The sequence below is a fragment of the Carassius carassius genome, chromosome 24, assembly GCF_963082965.1.
Source record: "Carassius carassius chromosome 24, fCarCar2.1, whole genome shotgun sequence".
NCBI lineage: Eukaryota > Metazoa > Chordata > Actinopteri > Cypriniformes > Cyprinidae > Carassius > Carassius carassius.
The window spans coordinates 14,905,799-14,933,045 of NC_081778.1; the positions used below are offsets into that span (position 1 = coordinate 14,905,799).

The 27,247-nt window shown below is 38.1% G+C and overlaps 2 protein-coding genes across 2 annotated transcripts; one reads left to right on the plus strand and one right to left on the minus strand.

Annotated features, from left to right (window-relative positions):
- The first annotated feature begins 3,099 nt into the window (after positions 1–3,099).
- LOC132102900 (serine/threonine-protein kinase SBK2-like) lies at positions 3,100–8,191 on the plus strand. The gene is made up of 4 exons (XM_059507618.1): positions 3,100–3,628; positions 6,031–6,175; positions 6,304–6,506; positions 7,154–8,191. Exons 1-4 carry the CDS (start codon positions 3,497–3,499, stop codon positions 7,871–7,873), a joined length of 1,200 nt encoding a protein of 399 aa, XP_059363601.1. The 5' UTR covers positions 3,100–3,496; the 3' UTR covers positions 7,874–8,191.
- Positions 8,192–24,438: 16,247 nt separating this feature from the next.
- Positions 24,439–26,324, minus strand: LOC132103604 (single-stranded DNA cytosine deaminase-like). The gene is made up of 4 exons (XM_059508706.1): positions 25,580–26,324; positions 25,174–25,453; positions 24,955–25,070; positions 24,439–24,671 (listed from the first exon to the last, which is right to left on the minus strand). Exons 1-4 carry the CDS (start codon positions 25,736–25,738, stop codon positions 24,621–24,623), a joined length of 606 nt encoding a protein of 201 aa, XP_059364689.1. The 5' UTR covers positions 25,739–26,324; the 3' UTR covers positions 24,439–24,620.
- Between the last annotated feature and the right edge of the window lie 923 nt (positions 26,325–27,247).

Below are 27,247 nucleotides of genomic sequence, written 5' to 3' on the forward strand. Positions count from 1 at the left end.
CCTTTGAGTTATGAAGAGATGACAAGTATCATCTGATATTTTCTTTCCTAACTTTACAGTGATGCTTAAGCGCGCGGTGCCCACAGAGTGGCGATGTCCTCAATGAAATTACATCGGCTGAATTTCTTTGAAGGACATCTAGAACAGGGATGGGGGCAACCTGCGGCCCGCTACTTTTTTTAGTACGGTCCGCTGGATCATATTAGACACGGATGGTCAATTTAAAAACATTTGAAAAGTATTAAGTCACGGAAAGATTGTTTTCTGTTTATGATGTTAGTATTAACACACCGCTCACCGTATTAGGATGATGCATATCCAGTCAAGATGGACTAAGACTAAGATATATTTATGTTATTAAATGATAATAATTGTTTAAATTAAAATAATACTTGATACTTTTGACTCATTCCTTTTCTTAAAAAAGTGTTTAAAGGCTGCAATGTGAAGTGCGTTTCATAAAAAAGGTCTTTTAAAATCTTACATTTGATTTTAAAAATCCTGCAGATACCCTGCTATATTATGTTACCATTTGGAATAACTTATTATTATTATTTTTTTTTTTAAGTTAGCACTTTTTAAAAACTGTCCTCTAGGTTGTATGAGAATGTTATGTAGGCGACTAATCAAAAATAGGACCTCTGTACATTTGCTTATTGCAAATTTACAGACAATGCATTTGCTTGTTGGGGTATGGGGTATATTGGGGTATATATAGTTCCCATTTGAATTAGCATAACTGCACAAGTTTTTATAGTTTTATAGTTAATAAATTCTTTAAAAACAAATGACATTTATTATACCGTGGTTCCTTCAGACAAAAGGAAATTGAGTAAAGATGGTGTAAAAGGTGTGTGAAGGTGGATTAGTAATCTGGCACCTTGGTATAAAGGAGAAAAAGTGCTAGCCCTCGTCACTATCAAAGAAGACCAGTTTTTCTTTTCCTTTTTTAATTAACAGAAACCACGTCAATACTTTTCAAATAATACAGTTATTCTTGGTGGCAATGTTTAAATAATTCTATGTTCTTTAATAACAAAAAAAGGTGTTTTTATTACTTATTATTATTAGTTACAATTTAATAAAGTAAGATTACTTAGTCTAAATCATTCTTCAGATCTCTTAGAAGTTTGCTGAGGCACCCTTTTTGTGAATATATATATATATATATATATATATATATATATATATATATATATATATATATATATATATATATATATATATATATATATATATAAAATAGTCATACAAATACTCCTGATACTAAAGTCTCCTGATATGTTGCATAATTGCTCTTTATTGCACAGAATACTGCTATTGCACAGAAATGTAACGATGGCACTAAGGGAAATGTATTACCATAGTGCATAGTACACTTCATACCTAAGCAATAATCAATAATCATTCTTACGTTCACATTTTTTATGTGTCTGCTGAACTAAACTCTCACTTTCACTTCAAAAGAATATTTTAAGGCCCTTTTTATTTAAAAATGACAGTGTGTGGTGTTTATTGCATTTAAATTATTTAACAGTTTAGAAAAATGATTTTAAGTCTGTATCCTTCATGAAAATAGCATGTAACAGATTACTTTGAGCTGGGTGCTCTTCTCACAGCATGCTCCTTTCTTCTTTCAGATAAAAATGGCGAGTTCAAGACAGAGATTTTATATCAAGACACTCAAGCTGAATGTTTGCAGAAACCATTTATGGGTTTTAGAAAACAGACACTAAGCCTTCAAATATAAAACTTGAAAATAAAAATACACATAAACACTCACAAATGCACACACACATTCATCCAGAAGAACTCAAGGCTACCAAAGCTGTGACTTTGAGGAACAGTGTCACTCTTCTGTAAAAGAATTAGTGAATACCTTTGAAACACTTTTTAATTAGCTGTTAATGTAAATATCTAAATCCAGTAATTGGAGTACAAACACATATGATTCATTGCTGCCTGTCTGCATATTTTGGGTATTGGGTAACTTGTTAAACTAATTTTATGATGTCTCAGACATACCATATGACCTTCCTGAACAGCAGGGGATTGACAGAAGCATAGTGCAGATTGTGAATGGAAATGAGACCAGAGGGACTGATGAAGCCTCACTGAAGTCAACAGCAGACTGTATTAGAAACAGCTTCATGCATGTAGAGCAGCTGGAGAAACAGAAACGGCCATGGTTGTGATAACAGGGATCGTTTGCCTTACATAATATACAGTAGTCATGTTATAGACTACTTGAGATATCAAGGGACATCTTTCTGAGATGTAAATGTAGAAACGAGTTAATTGTGAAGTGCAGAGAGAGAGAGAGCTGAGGTTCAGGGTAAACTGAGAGTGAGATATAGAACTGGCAGCACTGAGCAGAGCTTTGACATGAAGAGGATGGTTGTATTAGGTTCTGCACCCTTTCAGCTGTTTGTTTGGTCACTTAAACAGATGGATAAATGTGCAAGTTAAATACCACTGAAAAAAGCCAATAAACAAACTAACTAAATATGAAAGAGGGACAATTTTAGTTTATTAATCTTTGTTAATAATTCCATTAAATCAATAAAATATGACAGTTTTGCCATCACAGTAAAACAAAAAAAAAGGATTTTAAAATATTAAAAAATAAAATAATTTATTTTAAAGTTTTCACAACCTTTCTGTTTTTACTATATTTGTGATCAAATAAATGCAGCATTGGTAAGCATAAGAGATTCTAAAATCAAGATTCAAAAAATTGATTTTATCCAAATTTATTTCAGCTGTTTACATGAATAAAAATATGTGTGACTGGCACTAATGTCACAGCACTCTCTCAAAACCCGAGTAAATTGATTAAACTAGGATGATTTGTATTCTTTCCAAAATTGCTGCCACAATGGACTGTGCAGTCTTAAATACTTCCTAAGATGGGCATAATGTGATTTCACAGTGTAAATGTTTTGGTCAAGAGCCTATGGGTAATTTGATCTCAAAACTATAAATGTCTTGTTATCTTCTTTGATCTCACTTGATCCAGCAGAGCTGCTGACTGGAGCTGCTGTTCTGCACAGTAGGTTTTTACTATGTATAAAAGTGATAGTGCTAGTAGGAAGAAGGGAGATCGAGAGAGAGGGGAGGATTAGGAAAGAGATTGTGGGAAACAGCAAGAACTCAATAAAGTGTTGCAGATAGCTTGACTGACAGGTGAAACACATTGGGACGCTTTACTGACGTACAAGAGGAATGAGAGTGAGTGAAACGTCTGGGAAGGGGCAGCATACCTCACTGTTGTAGTACATGGCTATTTGGGATGGAAACAAGCAGAGGAATTTTGGAGGGACAAAGGGAGAGCGAGGGAGAAAGAGAGAGCAGAGGAAGTTGGTAGGCATGAGTGAGGGCCGTCAGACTCATTGAGGATCAAGAGAAGAGAGCACCACTATAAAAATACTCAGTAGCAACTGGCACTCACACTTGCACCGTGACATCTGATTAACTGCTTGTCGATCTCAGTTGAATGTTGATAACAAGCAACAGACTGTTTGACTCTCATTTGATCTCAGTCCTGTGCAGATGGGAAAGAAACAGTGAGAGAGAAACTGACTGTTTCCAAGACTTCCTGAAAGACCTGCAGCGTTGGACAATGACTGTGAGTCAAAAACTGCTCTTATAGAAAATTATCCATTTCATTACAACACACATTAAGAATAAAATAATATATAAAAGAATATAAAACCTGAAATACTATGAAATGCTGTTCATTCACAAACCGCATATCATTTTTAATATGCAACAATTGATGATTTCACTAATTGTGTGTGAATGGCAGTTTTACAGAAGTAAATCATGATTAAAAAACATTTCAGGTCTAATCCTGCTAAATCCATTAAAGCTGTGTTATACACCTGGGGTTAATATGAAGCATTCCAGCCGTGCTTCACTGCACATACTGCACATATCCACTGCATGTCACCAACCATTCAAAATCATTTTGAGTTACAAAAGTGAAAAGGGTTGTCACTGCAATTAAATAAGGATGGTTGAGTTTAACAGTATATTTGTACACTACTGGTCAAAAGTCTCTGGTTAAGATTTTTATGTTTATATATATACATACATACATACATACATACATAGATAGTGGATTATTATTGCAACTTAAAAGAACTGGTTTTAATGCAATTTACTCCTGTGATAGCAAAGCTGAATTTTTAGCAGTCATTACTCCAGTCTTCAGTGTCATGATCTTTTGAAAATGACTTTAATATGCTGATTTGGTGCAGAAGAAACATTTTTTTTATTATCAATGTTGCAGTTTTTGCTGCTTAGTATTTTTGTGAAAACTGTGATATACATTCAAAAGTATATTAAAAATACGTTTATTTACCTTATAAATAAATAAGGACACATTCAAGACATTCAGAATGTTATTTAAGATTTCTGTCGTAAATGAATTCTGTTCTTTGGAAATTTCTATTAATCAAAGAATCCTAAGAAAACAATAAAAATCTGTTATAAGCTTTGATAATGAGAAGAACCATTATTATTATTTGACTATCAATAATAATTGATAAAAACTGAGCACAAAATCTGCTTATAAAGATAGATAGATAGATAGATAGATAGATAGATAGATAGATAGATAGATAGATAGATAGATAGATAGATAGATAGATAGATAGATAGATAGATAGATAGATAGATAGATAGATAGATAGATAGATAGATAGATAGATAGATAGAGAGATAGATGACAGGCCTTTGCATTATGTGCCAATATTAAAATATTTTCTGAATTACATAATACCATTTTCGTAATGGTTAATCAGTGCCAGATCATTGTGATATAAAACTTTAAATGAACCGTTAAGTGGAAAATGGAAATATGGTTTCAAAACTGATTTACAAGGAGCAGAATAGGTAACATCATATGAATGTTTGTAAAGCACAGAAGACATTCTTAACTGTATGAAATCCAGCTTTAAAATCAACATTAGTCTTACTGTACATCACAGATATGAAGATTACATGGAAAATGTAACAAGCTAGAGCCTGCATGTCCATTCCTGGCGCCTTATCAAAGGCTACTGCGAGACGTCTATCAGTAAGATAAAGGCAGCTCTGCTGGTTCTGTTTTCAGTGCTTAGCAACACACTCAAACAACCACTATAGGCCTACATTACTTTGTACATGTTCTTTGATGGTTCTGGAAGCACATGTGTTCTTGAAGGTTACATGACTGACACTGACATAGCAAAAACATAAACACAGAAGCACATAGAACTAGTGTGATGCCCACTTCTAGTAACTTGAATCAACACATGTCTCTTATAAACGTTTAGAATGTAATGTAAATATGAGCTGCTTGCTCTGTGCTATGTAAACTACACTTGTAATATACACTCAAGCTATTTCAGGGCCATCAAGGTGTTAATGTGCTTATGTATTGTTTGAACATTCTCTGTCTGACATAAAAGTGAAGGCGGAAAGAACTGACAGATGGGAAGTTCAGCTATTATTACAAGGCTCTCTGGAATACATGGATGTGATTACATTTTTGTCTAACTGACTGTTGCCTCAAGCAACCAATTTATATTTTCTTTAATTTAATGCCCATTTATTTATTTATTTGGCCAATTACTATTACAAAGTACTGTATATACTATTTTAGTTATCTGTTGATATTAGAGATCCGTGTAGGTCGATATTGGGTATTTTTATTGTGCTTGTTGATAGAGTACATACATTACATGTTACTGTTACATGTAATATTTAGCAAAACTTTAAATCAATATCCATTTTTATACTGTGTATTATAAAGTTGAGATGCTTTCATTCAACTATAGCATTTATAAAAACTGTACCAGATTTGAATAATCAGGCATTTATCGGTTATAACAAGAAAATGTTTATCAGCTTATTTTTAATAATTGTCCACTTTAATGTCCTTTTTAAAAAGATTACATAGAACAAAAGTGGAGGGCTTCAAACAGCATACTGATTGAAAATTGTCATTTTATGATTAAAATGTTGCTGCTGCTTTGTTGTCAGACTGAACCTATAGAACTGGACGAGCTGTGCTACCTCACGGCTCAGTCCATGACATCACTGGTAACATCAGAGCACTTCAAACTCATCAAAAAGCTGGGAGAGGGGTCGTACGGCAAGGTGATGCTGGCGGTGCATCAGAAGAGAGGTCAGTTGTTCCGTGCATACCTGTTTCGTTCATGTTGAACTCTAGACTGATAGCACTTTGACAGTCAAGACGGTGTATATTTGGTGAAAGCTAAGCACTGCTTACTTTAGCAATCTCTGAACTTTCAGGAACCCCAATGGCTCTGAAGTTCTTCCCCCGTCACTCCACCACTCTCCAAGCTTTCCTGCGTGAATATAATCTCTCCGTCTCCTATTGCACACACCCTTCTCTAACCCGGGCTCTAGGCATTTTCTACTCCACTCCTTCTCACTATGTCTTTGCCCAGGAGGCTGGTCTCTATGGTGACCTGTATGAAGTCATTGTGTCAGAGGTCAGTAGGCTTGACTGATTTTGATTTCACAAAAATTTGTTTAGAAGAGATATTTAGATGTGGCTCCTCCTCAGAGACTGGGACAATGGTCCTGGTTTTCCTGCTCTGACGAAATTATGATGATGCAATCACGAGTGGGAATTTTTTTGTAGTGACGTCTTTCCAGGGCATAGGGTATCTTTGATTATTCGGGCACGTACATGTTGTACAATATCCTCCTGTGTTCTCACTCTCCTGCCGAGAACAACTGCTCCTCTCATCAGCCTTGATACATTAATGCTGTTTAACGGTAGTGCTTAATGCACCGCTGAAGAGCAGATTAAATACAGAACACACAGACTTTCTGTCATCTTATCACTCTTTCAATTTTTTCAGTACTTTATCGGATTTATCAAACAATATTGCCAAAGCATCAATACATAATTTTAAGATGGAAAATTATATGAATGTATAATTGCATTAATATATAATATTTCTTAATAAGAAGAAGAAGAAGAAGAAGAAATGAAAATATACAAATTGCAATTATACTGGAAAAGGGTAAATAAGGTGTAATAAATAAATATAAAAAGAGAAAAAATATTTTACCCATATATATATATATATATATATATATATATATATATATATATCTTTTTTTTCTGTAGGAGGGGGTGAGTGAGGAGAGTTCCCGGCGTTTGATGTCTCAGTTGAGTGGTGCTGTGTCTCATCTCCATTCTCTTGGCTTTGTGCACCGTGACATCAAGCCAGAGAACATTTTCTTGTGTGATCGTGCTTGTCGCTGGGTCAAACTGGGTGACTTTGGCCTGGCACGAGCACAGGGGACCAAGTTCCGTGCTGTGTGGTACATTTCCCCTTTCTGTGTGCCCGAGGTGGAGTGCGCCAAGAGAGTCAGTGATACAGAGGAGGAAACGGAGGACATCTGGATGTCTGTGGAGCCCAGTTTGGATACTTGGGCTTTGGGGATCCTCATATACTGTCTGCTGACAAGCTGCTTCCCCTGGGAAGAGACCACTTCTGATGACCCTTCCTACTGCAAATACAGAGACTGGTTCAACCGAATCAAACAGAGAGAGGAGACACAAGACACTGTGAGAGAGGAGAACGGGGCTGAAATTGATGTGGCCCCGCAGTTTAACTCTTTAAGCTCATTGGTTCTCACCTTGCTGAGAAAGCTGCTGAATCCACTGCCCCGGCTACGCCCTGGGCCTGATGAGATCCTGTCTTACCTCGGGGGACCTTGGTTACTGAAGACTGAGAAAGAGGAGATGAGGAGAGAGCAGGAGGCACAAGTGGAGGCCAAGAAGATGCATGAGAGAGGAAGGGTGGAAGGGGAAAAATATATATTGGGAAGGAGGGAGAGATAAAGTTTGTGTTCAACAGCAATATTATATACAGATACTTTATTTTCAAGATTTTATATAGTGTTTATATTTCGGAATATTATTGTTTTTTGTTTGTTTGTTTATATATTTGTTCGTTTTTTAAATATCAATAGAATAGTTTTATTATGAACTGGAGAAATTAAAGAAAATAACTGGATGTGTAAATAGACTACATACTTTGTGTATGTGAACTTTCTGTAGACACTAGGAAAGTGGCCCCAAAAAATGTTTGGACAATTAAATAAAGTACGTCATTGCATAAGATAAGAAAGATACTAAAAAGATTTTTTAATTATTACGGAAAAAAATAAATAATATATAATAATAATTACGGTATTATTATAATAAGTATAAAATATAATAATATTATAATGATATATTTAAAAATTATATTTAGAATTATATAAAAACACTGGAAGTTTGAAAGAAGTGTCTTATGCTCACCAAAGCTGCATTTATTCGATCAAAAACAGCAATATTGATGCCTGAAACATTATTGCAATTTAAAATGACTGTTTTCTATTTTAATAAATGAAATTCTATTTTAATCCATAGAAGCTGAATTTTCAGCAGCCATTACTCCAGTCTTCAGTGTCACATAAACATTCAGAAGTAATTTTAACATGCTGATTTGCTGCTCAATAAACATTTCTTATGATAAAAGTAAAAAAAAAAAAGTTTTTCAGTACTCTGATTTATTTATGTATTCACTCAACATGTATAGAGGCAAATAGGTACTGAGGAGTTGTAGATTAATAATGTTCATCAGATGTGGGTGGAATACATAAACACTGTCTCTACCTCAAGCAGTTGTTTTGATGTACATAGCAACACATACCCGTTTATACGTGTTTTAATAAACTTGTTTGTTTTGGTGACTCGTGTGCTCTCCTCAGTCTGTTGCATAATATGCATTCCTCAAGTTGCACTTATAAGTAGACATCCACGTGTGTGTAAGTCAGCATTTGTTGACGCACTATACCGACCTCATCATGCATTATTATAACACTTCAGATGATCTGACCAGAGCAGCAGCTCTGCTCCACTCTAAATAGGACAAGAGCAGTGTGAAATGTTAAACAAACACAGGTACAATGGGACGGGTGTCAGGTTAGGGTTTGTTCTGGGATTGACTGGATCAGTTCAGAAATGTGTAGCCGACTCCAACTTTCCAGCTGTCCACACTGTCGCACCATCAAGTCCACCTTGTCTTTTCTGTAACCAGTGCTAGGTAGATCATTTACAAATTGTAGTCTGTTACAAAATACATGTTGAAAATTGTAGTTAGTAATGTAATCTATATCACATTACACCTTTTGAACTAGTTTATAACATTGATTTGAATTGGAAATCTTTCACTGATACGATATTGAGATGTGGAAATATAAAAAGATAGATAATGGATTCCATTCTATTTTATTAACAAGAAGTGCATCAAATATTAAATTATGTCAGGGCTTCTCAAACTGGGGTCAGTGAAGGAACTGCAGGAGGTTCGTAAGCTGATGAAAAGCTAAAAAATTAAATCTTATGAATGTTCAATTTAATAAATAATATAAAAAAAATGAAAACAATAAAAATAAAACACTAAATAAAAACAATATTTAATTTGTATACCTGCATGTCATGTGACCATTATAAAAGTGGGTTTATTATTTAAATCAGGGGGTGCTTCAGATAACTAATGTCAAAGAGGTTCAGCTGACAAATAAAGTTTGGCAATCACTGCATTACATGTAAATACAAAGTGGAATTAATGTGTCCATTTTTATGTTTTGACAGACCAACGATATAGCAACATATGGTTAATGTCTGTGTAATTATGTACAGTTTTAAAAAATTGGAAGACTTTCCAAACATATGTGTTTTTAGAAAGAAAATTAAAAGCTTAAGGAGGATTGATAAATTATGAAGAATTTACTGTCATTTTGTGAATAAATAATAATATAATCCATAAAAAGTAACACCAAGTATTTTAAAATGTAATATAATCATTACAAGTATTTATTTTTTAGAATCTGACTATAATCTAAACTACATTTACTGTAATTGACTCAGTATGTCTACAACCTACATTTCATGCATTTAATTTGATTTTCTTACATATTTTAGTGTTTTGATTATTCCTTCATTCAGTCTTCCTCTGACCCCCTTCCATGAATCCTAAAGATGTGTTCTATCAGCTCTGGCCTTCACTATGGGGCCTATGTGAGCCCTTCTGCAGATGGTGTTATAAATAGCCTCAGGTCCATCTATTTAGACTGCTGAACACATCAGCACCTTTCTGTGTCCCCTCTTTGCACCCTGTATCTCTCTCCCTGTTCATGTTCTATGCAATCTTGACTTTCCCTCACACCACCTCTATATCTCTCTGATGAAACATTGTGATCTGTCCTTCTCTGGTTCGCTACAGTGCATTGATTTCGCATGTGGGTCAAAGTCAACAGGTCAAATCATGTGTTCCCTCACAGATGCATTAATGCAGTCTACTTTCTCCCCTTTAGTTGATGTTATTGTGGTATTCTTATAGTAGATGTCAAGGTTGAAAGAATATTGTGTGTTTTGTCAATCAGCGTCACTTCATGCCATCAGCTTCCCAACACTGTTCAGAGATACACTACAATCAACAGTGTTGCATTTGCATCCATGAGCTGAGCTGCAAAGGAGCTTCATGGTGACGAGGCAAATAAAACAGACAAGGTTTTGGAGTGACAAATGGACCAAACATTACAATACAGTATTAATCTTTTATTAGTTTTACTAGTTTCATTCATTTTGCAGCTAGTAAAACTGGATCACAGATATAAGACAAATGCACACAATGTCATAAACAGAGATTTGTTGGACAGTACATTCCAGTGGACAGGGATAGACTTCGCAAGGGACAGCTGGATGGAAGGACACAACAACTGATGAGTGGTGGGAGACACATAGAGCGCAATGGATCATGAAAATGACAGGAGAAGAGCTGGACTGTAAGAGGAGAGCCAAGGACAGAAATGCGTTCAGCAGAACCTGCTACAAACCTCAGCAGAATATAGGGATAATGATTACATTGCACAGACATATCGATATACAAACTGGCTAATCTTGATCAATAACAGTCAACATATGAAACTGCTCGCTTGCATTTACAGCAGCAAAGAGCGATTTCCTTCAGCAAAATTAGCAGATTCACAGTCTGGTGAAAACAGATCCAAATAAAGCCAAGCCAAGGCAGAATGAACCACTGAGCATCCACGAGCAACACCACAATGGTGTTTATTTTCTGAATGAATCAGTGATTTTGAACAAATCAATTGAGTAAATGATTCAATGACTGACTCAGAATACTCAAAAGGGCTTTTCATATTTCGCTTAACCCTGAGTTATTTATATAAACCAACTTTTAACACCAGGTAAAGATATGTTTTACAGGTACTTAACAACAGACACCCAGTCACACACCTCATATTCATGTGCTTTGGACAGTTATGGAAAAACAGCACGCTTTTCAGAATTTCATGAAAAAAAAAAAAGTAAAATGGTGACATAACAAATACCACCAAAAGGTCCATTAAAGAAAAACAGTCTGTAATGTATAATACTAGGATGTGCAATGCTAAAGTCATTATGTAAAGAGGTTGCATGCTGCCTTCGTCCAACCAATGATACTTACACTGCAAATATGCAAATGAGACTGTTAACCCGAGGTTTAGGAATCTAGGTGTGAAACGTAATTTTATTAATACCTGGGATTAACTGTTAACCCCAGGAAAATTATGAACAGTGGTTTAGAATGACCCAAATTTAACAATTTAAAACCCTGAAAAGACTCCACCTACTGGCATACAAAGGACAGGAAATAACAGTATAAAAATGATATTTACATTTGAAAAATAATATATATTTGTTTGCATGGAATACCGTCTTAGTTATCATCTCAGGGGTGAAAAACAAATACTTTGCATGTTAAATGCAATTTTGTATAATGCTAATTTGTAGCTATATGTAGAATAAGTAGTAATAAAATGGCACTATGCTAGTATGAACATACCCTATGATTTGCTACTTTAAATTGATATTTACAGTTAGCATTGGAGGGTCACTCTAGGCGTGGGTTTTTTAAAGACTTGTTTTATGCTCTCAGCTACTGTAATATCAAAGATTTGGGATGCCTAAGCAAATTACCTCTTACTTATTACTATAAACTGTCATTCAATCCAGTTTATGGATGTCAGTGTAAGAGATACTGTGAGACATAACCAACTGCAGTATCCAAAAGAGCAAATACAGAGGAGATACATTCCTCCAATAAACAGGTTAGGATATTATACTGTGTTTACGATCTGGCCTGCTTATCTATTTGTGGTCAACTCAAGTACCCACCGTGTTTTCTTCATACCAACCCACATGAAGCACATAAAATTCCACCGTTTGGTTTTCAGGTCACTGTGTACACTGGTTTGGACTAGCTCAGCTTGGCTCTCTGCTGCCATGCCTTCATATTTCAAAATGTCAACAACTCTTGTGCTCAGTTTGTCGACCTAAACTATCATCCCATAGCACAGTATGGGTATTGGGAAATCTTGTTGTGTCAACTGCATGATGACTGTCTGACTGGGCCTAAAGGAGGCACCAGATAAGCTAAAGTCAGTACTGCACCATTCCAGTGGCATTGCGGAATTTCCCCAATTACAATGGATTCAGACCCCAGTGGAGATGGTGGGCCAAGTGTCACATGGTCTATTGCTTGTATAATTATTTTAAGATCATTGTAGCTGTAATATTATCAGTTGCTATATGCATGTCACCACTTTGAATCCAAAATATGTCATTTATGTGATTCGTGCAGAGTTTCTGGTGGTGGGTGGTTGGAGGGACCCATCCAAAAATGTTATGAGAAGCAAAACCGACAGTAATTTAAATAATATTTAAAAGATAAAGATTGTTTTCAGAAAACCTTAAATGTATAAAATCCCATTTTACTCCAAAATTCTAATACATTTTTGTGTTATATATGCTTAAAACAACAAAACAAAATAATGGTTTGGTAAAAAAAAAATAATAGAAATAATAAATAAAAAATAATAATAATTAAGATATTCAATAATTCAAAAAAAGTCTTATTATCTTAAGTAATTTGATGCTTTTCAAGAAAATAATCTCATTAAGGATGTTAAGATATTGTTACTGGAAAGCAAGACAAAACTACAGATTAAAAATACACAATTTAAATATATAAAAATTATTATAATTGTAAAGAATTAAGATGTAATTTGTAATAATAATAATAATAATAATAAACTTATGTTAGAATAATATTTTTTATTATTTTTATTTAATTATATTTTAATTATTCACATTATAATGAATTGCATGTAAGTTTTATTCCTTAGATCACAAAAGAAAGTTATGAAAATGTCAAATTTTCTGCTCTTTTCCATACAATGAAAATGCATGTAGAATGTAGATTGTTGGCTCTCTGACATGATCAGAACAGCCAATCAGTGCTCTGTGCTGACCCCTGCAGCCAGATGATATGCACAAACAGCAGTGAATTTACCAATTAAAATAGCAGATTTCTCTTTTACTGGGTTCTTCACAAAAGAATGACACCGTTGAAAAAAACTCTAATTCATGCATATCCTTATTCAAACACAAATATCTATAAATGACCTAATAATGCAAGGCTACATAACAAGGTCCAAGGCAAAATTATAAGCCCCATAACATTCTCAATGGTGTCCTCTCCTGACCTATAATACAATGAAAAGCATCAATTAAAAACCACTGATACAAGGCATTTTGTTATATAGTATAACCCTACAGCAAAACTCTACCCTATTATGTACAAAGGCTATACACATAACTCCAAAATTTGGATAAAAATGGGAAGAACAAATGTCTAATAGAGAGAGAGAGGTGGAGGGATGATGAGGGGAGGGAAGAGAAAAGGAGGGGGAAAGTAAAAGTCAAAGGATTCTAAAAAACACAAGGAGCAGCAGAGGATTGGAAATTTGTAAGTACTATAAAAACAAACATTATTGCAATCATCATATAACACATCATCTAGGTAAAACAGAAGAGAATGTGGGTAGTGGATATGGGGGTACCTCTTATTGGGATAAATATAAAAAATTAAATCCATTCCTCTTGAAACAACATGCAGCAGTATTAGAAATATACATTTTATATGAAAAAGAATGCAGAATGTAAGGGTATGCTGTGTGTTGATCCATATGTGCACTATACAATTGAGTTGTCAGGTTGAATATGTTATGGATCCCGCAGGGAAACTTATTGTCTGAGGGAATGCATGGGGTACATGTGTTTATGATGAGTGATGAGAATCTATGCATCTGTGTGTAAATGTAAGCATATTAATGTGTGAGGTTGTTGAGTCCACAGAGAGGGGTGGAAATGCACATTCTTTAGTGTGAGCTCATGTCTTGGACACCGAGAAATACAGGCTTAGAGGAAAAGACTTGGGGAGAGAGAAGGAAACAGACAAAGCTGGACGGATGGAACAGCTGTAACTCATATCTTTAATGAGCGATTGAGACCTCGACATCAATAAATGAGAACCTGCATGAGTCACGGGCAAATGGAAATCTAAATAGGTTTCATCCATCTGCAGTTCTGTTTTCTCATGCACTGTGTGTTCTAGAATGCATCTGTTTTGTCCAAGTGTTTTTTTAGGATGTCTATAAAAGGATATTGGAAGTGATGACTTCCAAAGTTTATGAAGAGCATGGCCTGTTAAGAAGGAAATCTGCTCTGCCGGCAAACAGATGCACTGTGACCAATCTGATAACTGACAGATTTCTCAAAACAAAATAGCATTTGCAATTGGTCCGAATGGACAAATGACTAGTCAGTTTCAAATAAATGCTGTACTTATGACTTTCTATTTTGTCCTCAAAAATATTAAGCAGCGCAACTGTTTTTAGTACTGATAATAATAAGAAATATTTCCTGAGCATCAAATCAGCATAGAACAATTTCTAGATAGATCATATGATATGATACTGATAATCACTGCTGAAAATTCAGCTTTCACAGGAAAAAAATCTATTTTAATATATATTAATATAGAAATCAGTTATTTTAAATTATAATAATGTTTTACAAAATTATAGTGATTATAAGCATTTTCAATGAAAAATAAATTTTTTGTCCAGCAAATACAGCCTTAACTGTACATAACAGAATTCAAAAACATATTTAAAAAAAAAATCTTACTGACCACAAACTTTTAAACGGTACTCTTTATCGATCTAACAACAACCTTTTCTCTTTTTCTGTGGAGGCCACCTTCCATTCCATCCACTGTGATTTTGAACACATTATTTCAAGTTATTTCAGGTTTGCTGTAATAAAACATGCTCATAACCTTTCTTGCTCTCTCCAGGCCTTGAGCTGTGATCAGCCCGCCGCGTAAAGACCCTGAAAGATGGGCAGCTATCCAGTTTCTGTGCTGTTATGCTGTTTTTTCTTTGGTAATTCCATCAAAACAGAAGCCAGTTATTTTTATTAATATGAATGAATGATTCTTTTTGAATGCCCAGCCAACAAAACTTTTCTCATATATTTTTTCTCACAGTACTTGTTACTGTCTGGGCACAGCAAACTGGTAATTAACTGTTTTGTTCACTAATTCTATTGTTTTGTTAACCACTTCAGCTGTTATTTAGATTTTTTGAGAATTAGGCATATGCAATATTGGACCCACCAGTGGGTCCCCAGAGTTGATGTGGTTTAAACGATTGTGTGTTTGTGTAGGGGAGACCAGACCTAGTTGTCACATGGGGAAGTTGTCAAATAGATATTTGAATGTCAATGATGAGTTATGATGAGTGTTTTATCTGTTGTAATTTTTTTGATAATGTAATTGTGATAATGTTCGTATGGCAGAGAAGGAAGGAGACCAGGGTCGGCGTACTGAGGCTCGTGGGAACTTTATTATATTTAACAATCAAAGAACGGAAAACAAAGTCGCGCCACATGCGCATAAATCATAACATTGATACTTTCAGGTGCTTCTTGCTTTCTGTCGGCCGCTTCCTCCCACGAGTCCTCAGGTCTCTCGTTTGTCTCCGGTTCACAGCTGGCTTAAATACTGCTTCCCCACGCCAATCACTAAACCACACCTCCCCCCCCCCCCCATTCCTGGAGAGGAAGTCGGCCACAGCCATCTGTGCCCCCGGCCTGTGAATCACCTTGAACTTAAATGGCTGTAAGGCTAGATACCAACGGGTGATTCGCGCGTTGGTATCCTTCATGCGGTGGAGCCACTGGAGGGGCGCGTGGTCCGAGCAGAGGGTGAACTCCCGGCCCAGGAGGTAGTAACGAAGGGTGAGGACCGCCCACCTGATGGCCAAACACTCCTTTTCTATGGTGCTGTACTTAGCCTCTCTCTTAGAGAGCTTCCGGCTAATGTACAGCACCGGGTGATCCTCCCCCCCCACCTCCTGGGACAGGACCGCGCCCAGCCCCCTGTCCGACGTGTCAGTCTGCAACAAAAAGGGGAGAGAAAAGTTAGGAGAGTGCAGGAGCGGTCCACCACACAGGGCAGCCTTAACTCGGGTAAAGGCCTGTTGGCACCGCTCCGTCCATTGGACCGTATCTGGTACCTCCTTTTTAGTGAGGTCAGTCAGGGGGCTAGTGAGGTCCGAATAACCAGGAATAAACCTCCTATAATATCCCGCCAGCCCCAGGAACTGCCTCACCTCCTGGTCTTGGGTCTGGGGCAAGTCGCAATTGCTGCCGTCTTGTCAATTTGGGGACGCACTTGCCCGTGACCCAAGTGGAAGCCCAGATACCTTACCTCCACCCGCCCAACCGCGCACTTCTTCGGGTTGGCCGTTAGCCCCGCCCATCTCAGCGCCTCGAGGACAGCCCTCACATGCTCCATATGCCGCCGCCAGTCGCCACTATAAATGATAATATCATCCAGGTAGGCGGCAGCATATGCAGCATGCGGGCGCAGCACTCGATCCATGAGACGCTGGAACGTAGCGGGGGCCCCGAACAAGCCGAACGGAAGCGTCACAAATTGGTGTAAACCAAACGGCGTGGTGAAGGCTGTTTTTTCTCTAGACATGGGAGATAAGGGGATCTGCCAATATCCTTTTGTCAAGTCCAATGTCGAATAAAAGCGAGCCGTACCTAACCGATCGAGCAACTCGTCAATCCGTGGCATTGGATAAGCATCAAATTTTGACACTGCGTTCACCCTGCGATAGTCCACACAAAATCGCACCGAGCCGTCCGTTTTAGGGACCAAAACAATTGGGCTCGCCCATTCACTGTGGGACTCCTCGATTACTCCCAACCCCAGCATCGCCTCTAATTCTGTCTGAACCACTTTTTTCTTGTGTTCAGGTAATCTATATGGCCAGCTGCGAACCACCACGCCCGGCTCTGTCTCAATATGGTGCTGAATCAGATTAGTACGACCAGGTAGAGGCGAAAACACGTCTGCAAATTCGGACTGTAACTGTCCAATGTCAGTGAGCTGCGAGGGCGAGAGGTGATCCCCTCCCGGGGCCAGGGCGAGGGATTTTTCTTTAATGACCGCCTCTGGCCCGAGATCCTCCTCTCCGCTCACTGCCGTCGCTAGCAACACTGACTCCTCTTCACTCCATTTTTTAAGGAGGTTGAGGTGGTAAATTTGCCTGGAGTCGCCTCTGTCTGTTCGTACTACTTCATAATTGAGATCGCCTATTCGCTGTGTGACCTCAAAGGGTCCTTGCCACTTTGATAATAATTTGGAGCTGGAGGTTGGCAGTAATACGAGCACTTTATCTCCCGGTGCAAATTCTCGGAGCTTAGTTCCCCTGTTATACAGCTGGCTTTGTCTGCCCTGGGCCTGAAGCAAATTCTCTTTTTTTTTTAGCATTTTTGCTATCCGAATGTCCGTCCTCCCAAGTTTCTTTCAGGACGTCCAGCACCCCGCGGGGCTGGGGTCCGTAAAGAAGCTCGAAGGGGGAAAACCCCGTGGAGGCTTGGGGGACCTCGCGCACAGCAAATAAGAGGGGCTCTAGCCATCTATCCCAATTTTTCGCGTCTTCTTGTACGAATTTACGAATCATTGTTTTCAAAGTGCGATTAAATCGTTCGACCAGTCCGTCTGTTTGTGGGTGATAGACACTGGTCCGTACCGCTGTAATGCCCAATAATTCGTATAATTCGCGTAACGTGCGTGACATAAACGCGGTGCCTTGGTCTGTGAGAATCTCTTTTGGGATTCCCACGCGGGAGATTAAACGAAACAGGGCGTCCGCCACACTCTTCGCCGAGATATTGCGGAGCGCCACTGCTTCGGGATATCGTGTTGTGTAATCCACTATGACTAAGGCAAAACGATGTCCCCGTGCGGATCGTTCTAATGGCCCGATGAGGTCCATACCAATTCATTCGAAGGGGACCTGCACTAGAGGTAGAGGGCGCAACGGCGCTTTTGGGGTGGCCGGTGGGTTCACCAACTGACATTCCCGACATGACGCGCACCATCTGCGGACGTTCTCGTGAATGCCCTGCCAAAAAAATCGGGTCATTAGACGATTTAGCGTGGCTGTCATACCTAAATGCCCCGCCATTGGATTACAATGTGCCGCCTGGAAAAGCATTTCCCGACGGCTCTTAGGTACTAATAATTGGGCCGTATCTTCCTTTGTCTGAGCGTCATGGGTCACTCGATACAACCGGTCCTTAATAACGGCAAAATACGGATAAGAGAGCGCGCGGTCAGGATGGAGGACCTGCCCATCGATGGAACGGACCTGCTCGAATGCATGTTTAAGGGTCTCATCCTGGGACTGCTCCAGGGGAAAGTCATCGCGACTGGAAAGGTTTAGCCTCGCCAACTCGCTCGGTTCCCCTGAAGCTTCCCCACTGGGTCCTGGTACAGATTCTCCCACCTGAGCGCACGCCCCACCAACCGGGCCTCTCTTTTTCCCAGAGGCATCCACTGTTAAACACCCCAATAATTGTTCAAAAGCTGGCCAATTGGTACCCAAGATTAGTGGATGCCGGAGGCGCGGACTAACGGCCACCTCCACATAATGCTTTTGTCCCCTAAATTTGATGCCTATGGTTTTTATGGGGTATTCCACTATATCCCCGTGCACACACCTCACCTTAACCACGCGGCCCGTATCCAATGCCCCGGATTGTATCAGGCTTTGATGGATGGAGGTCTGGTTACAACCTGAATCCACCAAAGCCTGATAGGTACCCTCCTTAATACTCAAGGGTATTTGGTACAACCCGGCTTGATCGGGGGCAGCCTGCGGGTCGTCCGGGATCCGGACCAACCTCCCCACCTCCATGACCGGGCACCGGTCCACGAAATGGCCCAGATCCCCGCAATGCCAGCAGGCCGGCCCAGGCCTCCCCGCCACCCTAGCGGTTGGAAGTGGGTCAGGTGATTGACGTGGGGAAGCAGCCGGTAGCTCAGCCAGTCCCTCCCCGTGCGGCGGCCCCATTCCCCTGGCCGGACCCCGTGACATGGCACACACACACACACACACACACACACACACATCCTTTTTAGGCTACTTTTTTCTTGTTGACATCCTGCTCTGCTGAACGAGAGATTTGTATTTGATATGGTGCATGTGAAATAAAAGACATCTGTTTTCTGCAGTCTTCCAAGAGTCTGATGGGTAAGTCACTCAATATTGAGTCAGTAACACAACAGAACATGGTAGAGTGGGAGTAGAAATGTATGTTTTTTGAATGGGCCGTATTGTTAGATATATAAATATTATCATATATTATTTAGCATTTCTACCTTCCACCATTTTTCTGACAATTTTTGATACAGACCATTTAGGCCTTCACTTCAAAGACTATTTTAATCACTCTTAATCAATATTTTTAACCTTAAGATCAGTTTATTTGAAGAGCACATTTGATTTTAAGTATCCTAAAATATTCAATAGATTATTTTCAGAGCATACATCTTAAATATATAAAATTCTTTCCTTCTGCATTTTCAAATACATCTAACACATTTTAGTGAAATAATGCTAGTAACAAGAAAAAAAAATCAAGATAATAATTTAATAATAATTAACAATTCTATAATAATTAATAATAATTCAATATAAATTCATAATATCTTACGCTACTGTTTGCCGTCAGTAAGATTTTAAAAATGTTTTTGGAAGAAGTCTTGTGCTTAGTGTACTCAGCTGAACTCTGTAGAGAGAAATCGGGTTGGCCAAAACACCAAAAGAGGACAACTAGGACACACTGTCACCGTGCCAACTCTAAAACCTGGGCAAACAGGGCCTAAAGTCAGATGGATGACAAGGGACAGAGTTTTGGTTCCAACAAATACAACTATAAATCTAAATGTTGAATCTAAAAATCTAAACTTTTTACATTCCTAAAACAAACCTAAGCTGTGGTCCAGTGACCTATACTGTTCATAATCACTTATGTAACTTATAATCATTTTAATGCTTGAACTTGGAACTGAAAAAAAAAACAAAAGCTTGGTTGAATGTCTCAGTATTTTTAAAGAATGTATTTTAATAGGATGGCAAAGGGCATGACAGTGCACAGCTCTGGTGCTGAATGTTAGAGTAGCCTGCTGAATAACCACTATTTGCATCATATTCTTCTATTATACTGTTCATTTCCGCACCAACCACTGTAAGTAAAAGATGAAATGCACAACAGCAAATAAAAATGTTGATATTTTCAGTCTTTCACAGAACTTATTGAAGCAGTGTGTGGTTACGAATGACTAATTAGCTTTGGACTATCATGTCTTATATGTGAGGATGTCCTGTTCTTATAAAAAACTACCAGCACAGATACATACAAGATTAGATGTATATGCAGTAAAGCATAAGTGTGTTCAGTGGATAAAAATTTATTAATCTTTTACACAATAAATAGGCCCATTACACGTAGTTTCATGGAATTATACAGAGATAACAGTAGGGGGCGACAGACATGATAGAAAAACAGCAGCAGGCTGTGATACAAGTGTCTCCCCTAAATCATTTATTGTTTTGATTAGTGGAGATAAACAATAGAAATTATGTAATGAGTTGATTTAGTGCTTGTGTCTGGTGCCTGAGAGTGTTTAATGATCTCACTGCGGTCATGAATAACACATTTTTGAGTCAATATGTTGACAATATGTTTACCGATATGTAAACAGATGGAAGACACAAATAACTTTGATAATTGCATATTTTCTTCTTCCCGGGTTTGAAAACAATTATGATATCACTATATATGTTGATAAATGTTGATAAATGTGATTTGGACCTTTCAACACTAACTGTGTTTGAGTAGCTTCTCACATTATACATCAGACGACGTCGTTTGCCATCCACAAGCATTTGACAAATATACTTTCGCTAACCTGAGGGAGAGAGCGTGTTAGAAAAGAAAGAAAGGCTGATGATACATGTGGCAACTTATTGAGCAATGTTGCCGTCAACCGGCAACCAAGTTAGACACAGGGCCCACGACCTATCTAAACTATCCAGACAAAAATCTGTTACCTATATTTAATGGAAATGTGCCCAATTAAACATTGCTCAAAAAAAGTTGCTCAGAATATCATCAGCCAAAGAGGCACATTTTGGCTTAAGTGTGTTTGAAACTTAAGAGTTCAGACAACTGTACGAATCATCCTTGAAGTTATTAGCTAGTCAAACGACTCTGAAAAATCAATTTCCTGAGAGCCGTTGAGAAAATGGACAGAGAAGGGGACAAATAAAATATAGTATCTGAGAGTCTGATTCAAAATTGTTTTAATTTCTTCTGGGCAAAGAACTTTGCATCTTTTAACTCACCATTGTCAATTTATACTGAACAAAATTATAAACGCAACTGTGACGAGTGGGGCGGGGCCGAGAGCCGTGGGAACGGAGCGATGCCGGTGGAGTGATTGGGAATGAGTGACACCTGTGAGACTCAACGGTCTCGACTCCCACGGAGGACATCGGAAGGATATAAAAGAGGAGCGACAGGCCTGGGCTTTATTTTGTGTTTGGTTTTTATTTGTGCGTGACAGTTGTCCGCGAGGGGCAGTCACGCTGTTGTCTGTTTATTTTGTCATTAAAATCTTGATTTGAACACTTTTGTTTTTGCCCCCATTTTTCATGAGCTGAACTCAAAGATCTATGGCTTTTTCTATGTACACAAAAGGCCTATTTCTCTCAAATATTGTTCACAAATCTGTCTAAATCTGTGTTTGTGAGCACTTCTCCTTTGCCGAGATAATCTCACAGGTGTGGCATATCAAGATATTGATTAGACAGCATGATTATTGCACAGGTGTGCCTTAGACTGGCCACAATAAAAGGCTATTCTAAAATGTGCATTTTTACTGTATTGGGGGGTCCAGGGGGTCCGAAAACCAGTCAGTATCTGGTGTGACCACCATTTGCCTCACGCAGTGCAACACATCTCCTTTGCATAGAGCTGATCAGGTTGTTGATTGTGTCCTGTGGAATGTAAGTCCACTCCTCTTCAGTGGCTGTGCGAAGTTGCTGGATTTTGGCAGGAACTGGAGTACGCTGTCATATACACCGATCCAGAGCATCCCAAACATGCTCAATGGGTGACATGTCCGGTGAGTATGCTGACCATGCATGAAATTGGATGTTTTCAGCTTCCAGAAATTGTGTACAGATCCTTGCAACATGGGGCCATGCATTATCATGCTGCAACATGAGGTGATGGTAGTGGATGAATGGCACAACAATGGGCCTCAGGATCTCGTCACAGTATCTTCAAAATGGCATCAATAAAATGTACCTGTGTTTGTTGTCCATAACATACGCCTGCCCATAGCATAACCCCACTGCCACCATTGGCCACTCGATAAACAATGTTGACATCAGCAAAACGCTAACCCACACGACGCCTGGGCTGGTGTGGTTACACGTGGTCTGATCTGGTCGGTTGTGAGGCTGGTTGGATGTACTGCCAAATTCTCTGAAACGCCTTTAGAGACAGCTTATGGTAGAGAAATCAACATTTAGTTCACGGGCATCTGCTCTGGTGGACATTTCCGCAGTCAGCATGCCAATTGCAAGCTCCCTAAAAACTTGCAACATCTGTGGCATTGTGCTGTGTGAAAAAACTGCACATTTTAGAGTTGCCTTTTATTGTGGCCAGCCTAAGGCACACCTGTGCAATACTCATGCTGTCTAATCAGCATCTCGATATGCCACACCTGTGAGTTGGATGGATTATCTCGGCAAAGGAGAAGTGCTCACTAACACAGATTTAGACAGATTTGTGAACAATATTTGAGAGAAATAGGCCTTTTGTGTACATCGAAAAAGTCTTAGATCTTTCACTTCAGCTCATGAAAAATGGGGGCAAAAACAAAAGTGTTGAGTTTATAATTTGGTTCAGTGTAGATCCAGAGCACAATACGTCAGAAAATCACACATGGTTTCAACCACAACATAGATGGGAAACAGATCGCCCTACTGGACACAAGTGGAAAAGGGATACATTTCTGTGAAGGAACATTTTGGTAGCTGAAAGGAAGCCAAACAAGTGAACATGTAGAAATTAGCTCTGAGGAAAATAGAGTTTTAAATTTGCACCTTAAATATCCAATTAAATAGGAGAGATATGTGGGGTAAGTCGTTGAGTTTGTACTTTTAAATGGATATGTTTATGTTCTAATATTTACTAGTTTTTTTTCAATGTAATTTTCTAAGGCAAGATAGTGCCACTACAAGATCATGCATTTGCTTATTCACTAATAAGCGTTGTATATATGAAAACACAAACACACACACCGTACCTACGCAAGCAGATAGACCAGTCATGCTACCAAAAAACAAGAAAAAACGAGAAAGAGTGGGCAGATTTGCATAAACATTTTGCACTTCCTGAGTCCCCCACGCAGAACATACCAGCCTCAACAATACACATGATGTATATGCTGTGTAAGCAACTGAGTTTACCCAATGTGGTCAAAAAAGTTTGATGTTAGGATGGGTCTTCACTCCTAAGTCTCCTGGCTGTAGTACCTCTTGGTGGGTGTAACCCTGTTGCAAATTACTTAAATAGTATTATATTAATGTATTTACATATATATGTTGCTATTTACATTGCAAATTGATTATTAAGTTTATATAATTAAACTTTATATTTTATTTGGTTCATTTTAATATTGGTAGGACACTGAATCTTCTAAGGATCTGAAGTAATCTCTTATGCTCAGCAAGGCTGCTTTTTATTCCAATCTTCAGTGACACGATCCTTTAGAATCATTATAATATGCATGTGTTCAAGATATGAATCAGTTTTACTATTCCCCATACCATACCATTAATTTGATGAATAGAAAATACCCAAGAACAACATTTATTTAAAAACAAAATCTTTTGTAGCATCATAAATGTATTTACTGTCACTTTTCATCATTTGAATGCATCCTTGCTGAATAAAAATATGAATTGAACATTGAACACTAGTGTATGTGTATTCCAGGGACAGTTAAAACTATGAATCATACTGGTTTAACACACAGGTAAACAGTTCTTCACAAATGTGTCAGTGTCAAATAACAGCTTTTATTTTGACATCCAACATAATCACATTAATGCTACATACAATACAGTACTAGATAAGAATCAAGTCAGATTCAAGTCACAGGATTCAAGTCTCAGGTCTACAGCACCATTTCTTTTAATCCCATTCAGTTCATATCTCAGTGTTCATTGATTTGCAAATCTCATATTTGTGATCATAGCCCGAGGAGAGCGAAACCATCCCTCAGATCCTCAGTCTCGCATGGCTACAGTGAAAAAGAAGAAAAGTCATTTAGCGCTGGCAAATATGCTATGAACTTCATCAAAATGTTTATATTTATATAGAATGTGGATTACTACCACAAATGCTAGTTAAATAGAGTGTTAAATTCTTAATGACCAAATTTGTCATTGCTGTTGTAAAATATTCAAATGGCCACACTGTGTCATCTAATATTAGTCAGATAGTTTAGTTAGTATTCATATACTTTCCTTGTAATTCAATGCCATAGCAGTAAGGTCATATTAAAATCACTGTAAATTTGTAACCTGCAGGATCCGATTGAGTTTTCGAACGAGTCGGACAGAGTTTTGGTGAAGGTCATCCCAGGCTTTAAACCTCCTCTCCCTCCGTGCCACAAATGTTTGCCAGCAGTAGAAATAGTCTAGAAACAAACCAGAATCTAAAAAACTACAAGTGTGACATAATTTGGCACGTTATATCACAAATATAAACCACGGGACCCTCTCTGTCCCCTCCCCATTTACCTTTATAAGTCATCACAGAGATCTGCACTCCTGCCCTCTTCAGGTGTCGCAGTCCTTCCCTTTCCTGGCTGTCCTCTTCATCACAGAAGTAAAGGCGTGACACAAAGATTCTCAGACGGAGATTGGGTGTCTGCGACAGGAAGTGGGCAAGTTGTTCAGCACATTTAGAGCAGGGCGACCAGGAGCAGAACCAGGTCACTGCGTAACACATTCTCACACCGTCCACATTGGATCCCCACAGCCCAGGACATAACGCACCCAAGTGACGTAGAAAGAGTAGCTTGAGACAAAACAGGAGAAAAAAAGTTACAGATGGAGAAAGAATGAGTAAGTGAGTACGTTCTTTTCTCTATAATAATACCTTTATGCTTCATCTTTTCACATTATCAGTTCATCTTTCTCTCACCTCTACATGGCAGCCGGTTCGATTGCGCAGGTGTCCAAAGTCAAAAGAGAGGGAATCAGGGCCGGTGCGTCTCTTTACAACAAAACAAAGGTACGTCTCGTGTCTCCCTCGGGCCCAGCGCACATTTTTATAATGGAAGATAAATTTCTTCTGGGTCATGAGCACACTGTTTCAAAATATGACACTGTTATTCATTTTATACATTTGTTATTCATTTCTAATGTAAAAAGGGACCAAAATACTGTTTAAAAAGAATGAAAACAACTTTTACATTTAAATGTTGTGCTAACATATAAATTAGTTTTTAGTTTCTCTCAAATTAAATGTGCCAATTTTAAATAAATTAAACCAAATTTTAATTCAAACTGTACTTTAATTTAATCTAAAAACAAATCTCAACTTTTGAATAATTCAGAAACTCGCCTGTGTGTCTATAGCATTCTGTAATGATCATATTGTTCTGCACCGCTAGGACGCCCTTCAGTCGTCAGTGGTCGGTTGAGTTAAGACTTGAGTTAAGTTCTTGTGCATTTAATAATAGACCCAGAGCCACGTGCACCTAATTATTCCCACAATCACTCACAGACCAATAACTGTCAGTTTCAATTTACAACTTCTGAAACTGGAGAAAATCTATAAACAGGTCAATGCACCTGCACGTCATTAAAGTGCATCAACTGAATGACATCAAAGAATCAATTTATTCCTCAATTAATAAAGCTCTAATAAGTATTATCAATTCTTAAAAAAATTTTTTTTTAAATTAAATAAAAATAATGCACCTTGTCTCTCACTCTCACTTGTTTTGTTTTCACTTACCTGTCCAGCTTGCTGATCATTCTGAAAGTTGAAACTTGCTTACTCATTTAGTCAAGCGAAAGTCAGTGAGAGTTTAAAAATGGTTTGAGGAAGAGGGAGGTATAGAAAACCTATGACATGATCATATAGCTGTAAGAAAGAGGGTCCCTGATTGGGTGACAATTGTTTTCAAACTTTTTTGGGAGGGCTGAGGTACATTTAAACATCGACACAGCTCAATAACCTGTGCATGTGATATTTCAAGAGATATGTAAAAGACTTACAGTCTTTGTTGCACAGACAAAGGGCTTTGTAAATCAGACATTATATATTGTGAATTGGATGGCATAATAGATAAATAGATGCATGCATTTCTCAATTTTTTAAACTGTTTATTACTTTTCCAAGCTTATAAAATAGCACTTGACCTTGTCCTAAACGCATATTAGTCTCTTGAGCGTTTGACGTGTTTTCTAACATTTTTGCTTCAGAATGTGCGTCAGAAATTGCTGCCAACAGCATAACCAAAGCCAGTTGGAAATTTCCAGATCTCTTGCACCAGTCAGGGAAGCCTCCACTTCATTTTTCCCACACACTTCCAAAAAAACAACCCAAACACTCCCATATACCTTCTCTCTCTTGCTCAGACTTTCTCTTTCCGCACCCTTTCCACTTGTTTAGTTTTTCCCACAGGGAATAAAATTGTTTTACTACAGGATGTCATCCCAACCCCTGAAGACACCTTTCCAGTGGGTTTTTCCAAAAAGCCACTTTACACTCACACACACCAATGCACAGGTAGCAAAAAAGACCAGCGAATCTGCCTGGTTTAGGATTTACTGTACACTTGTTAATTTACTGCTGTCTGCA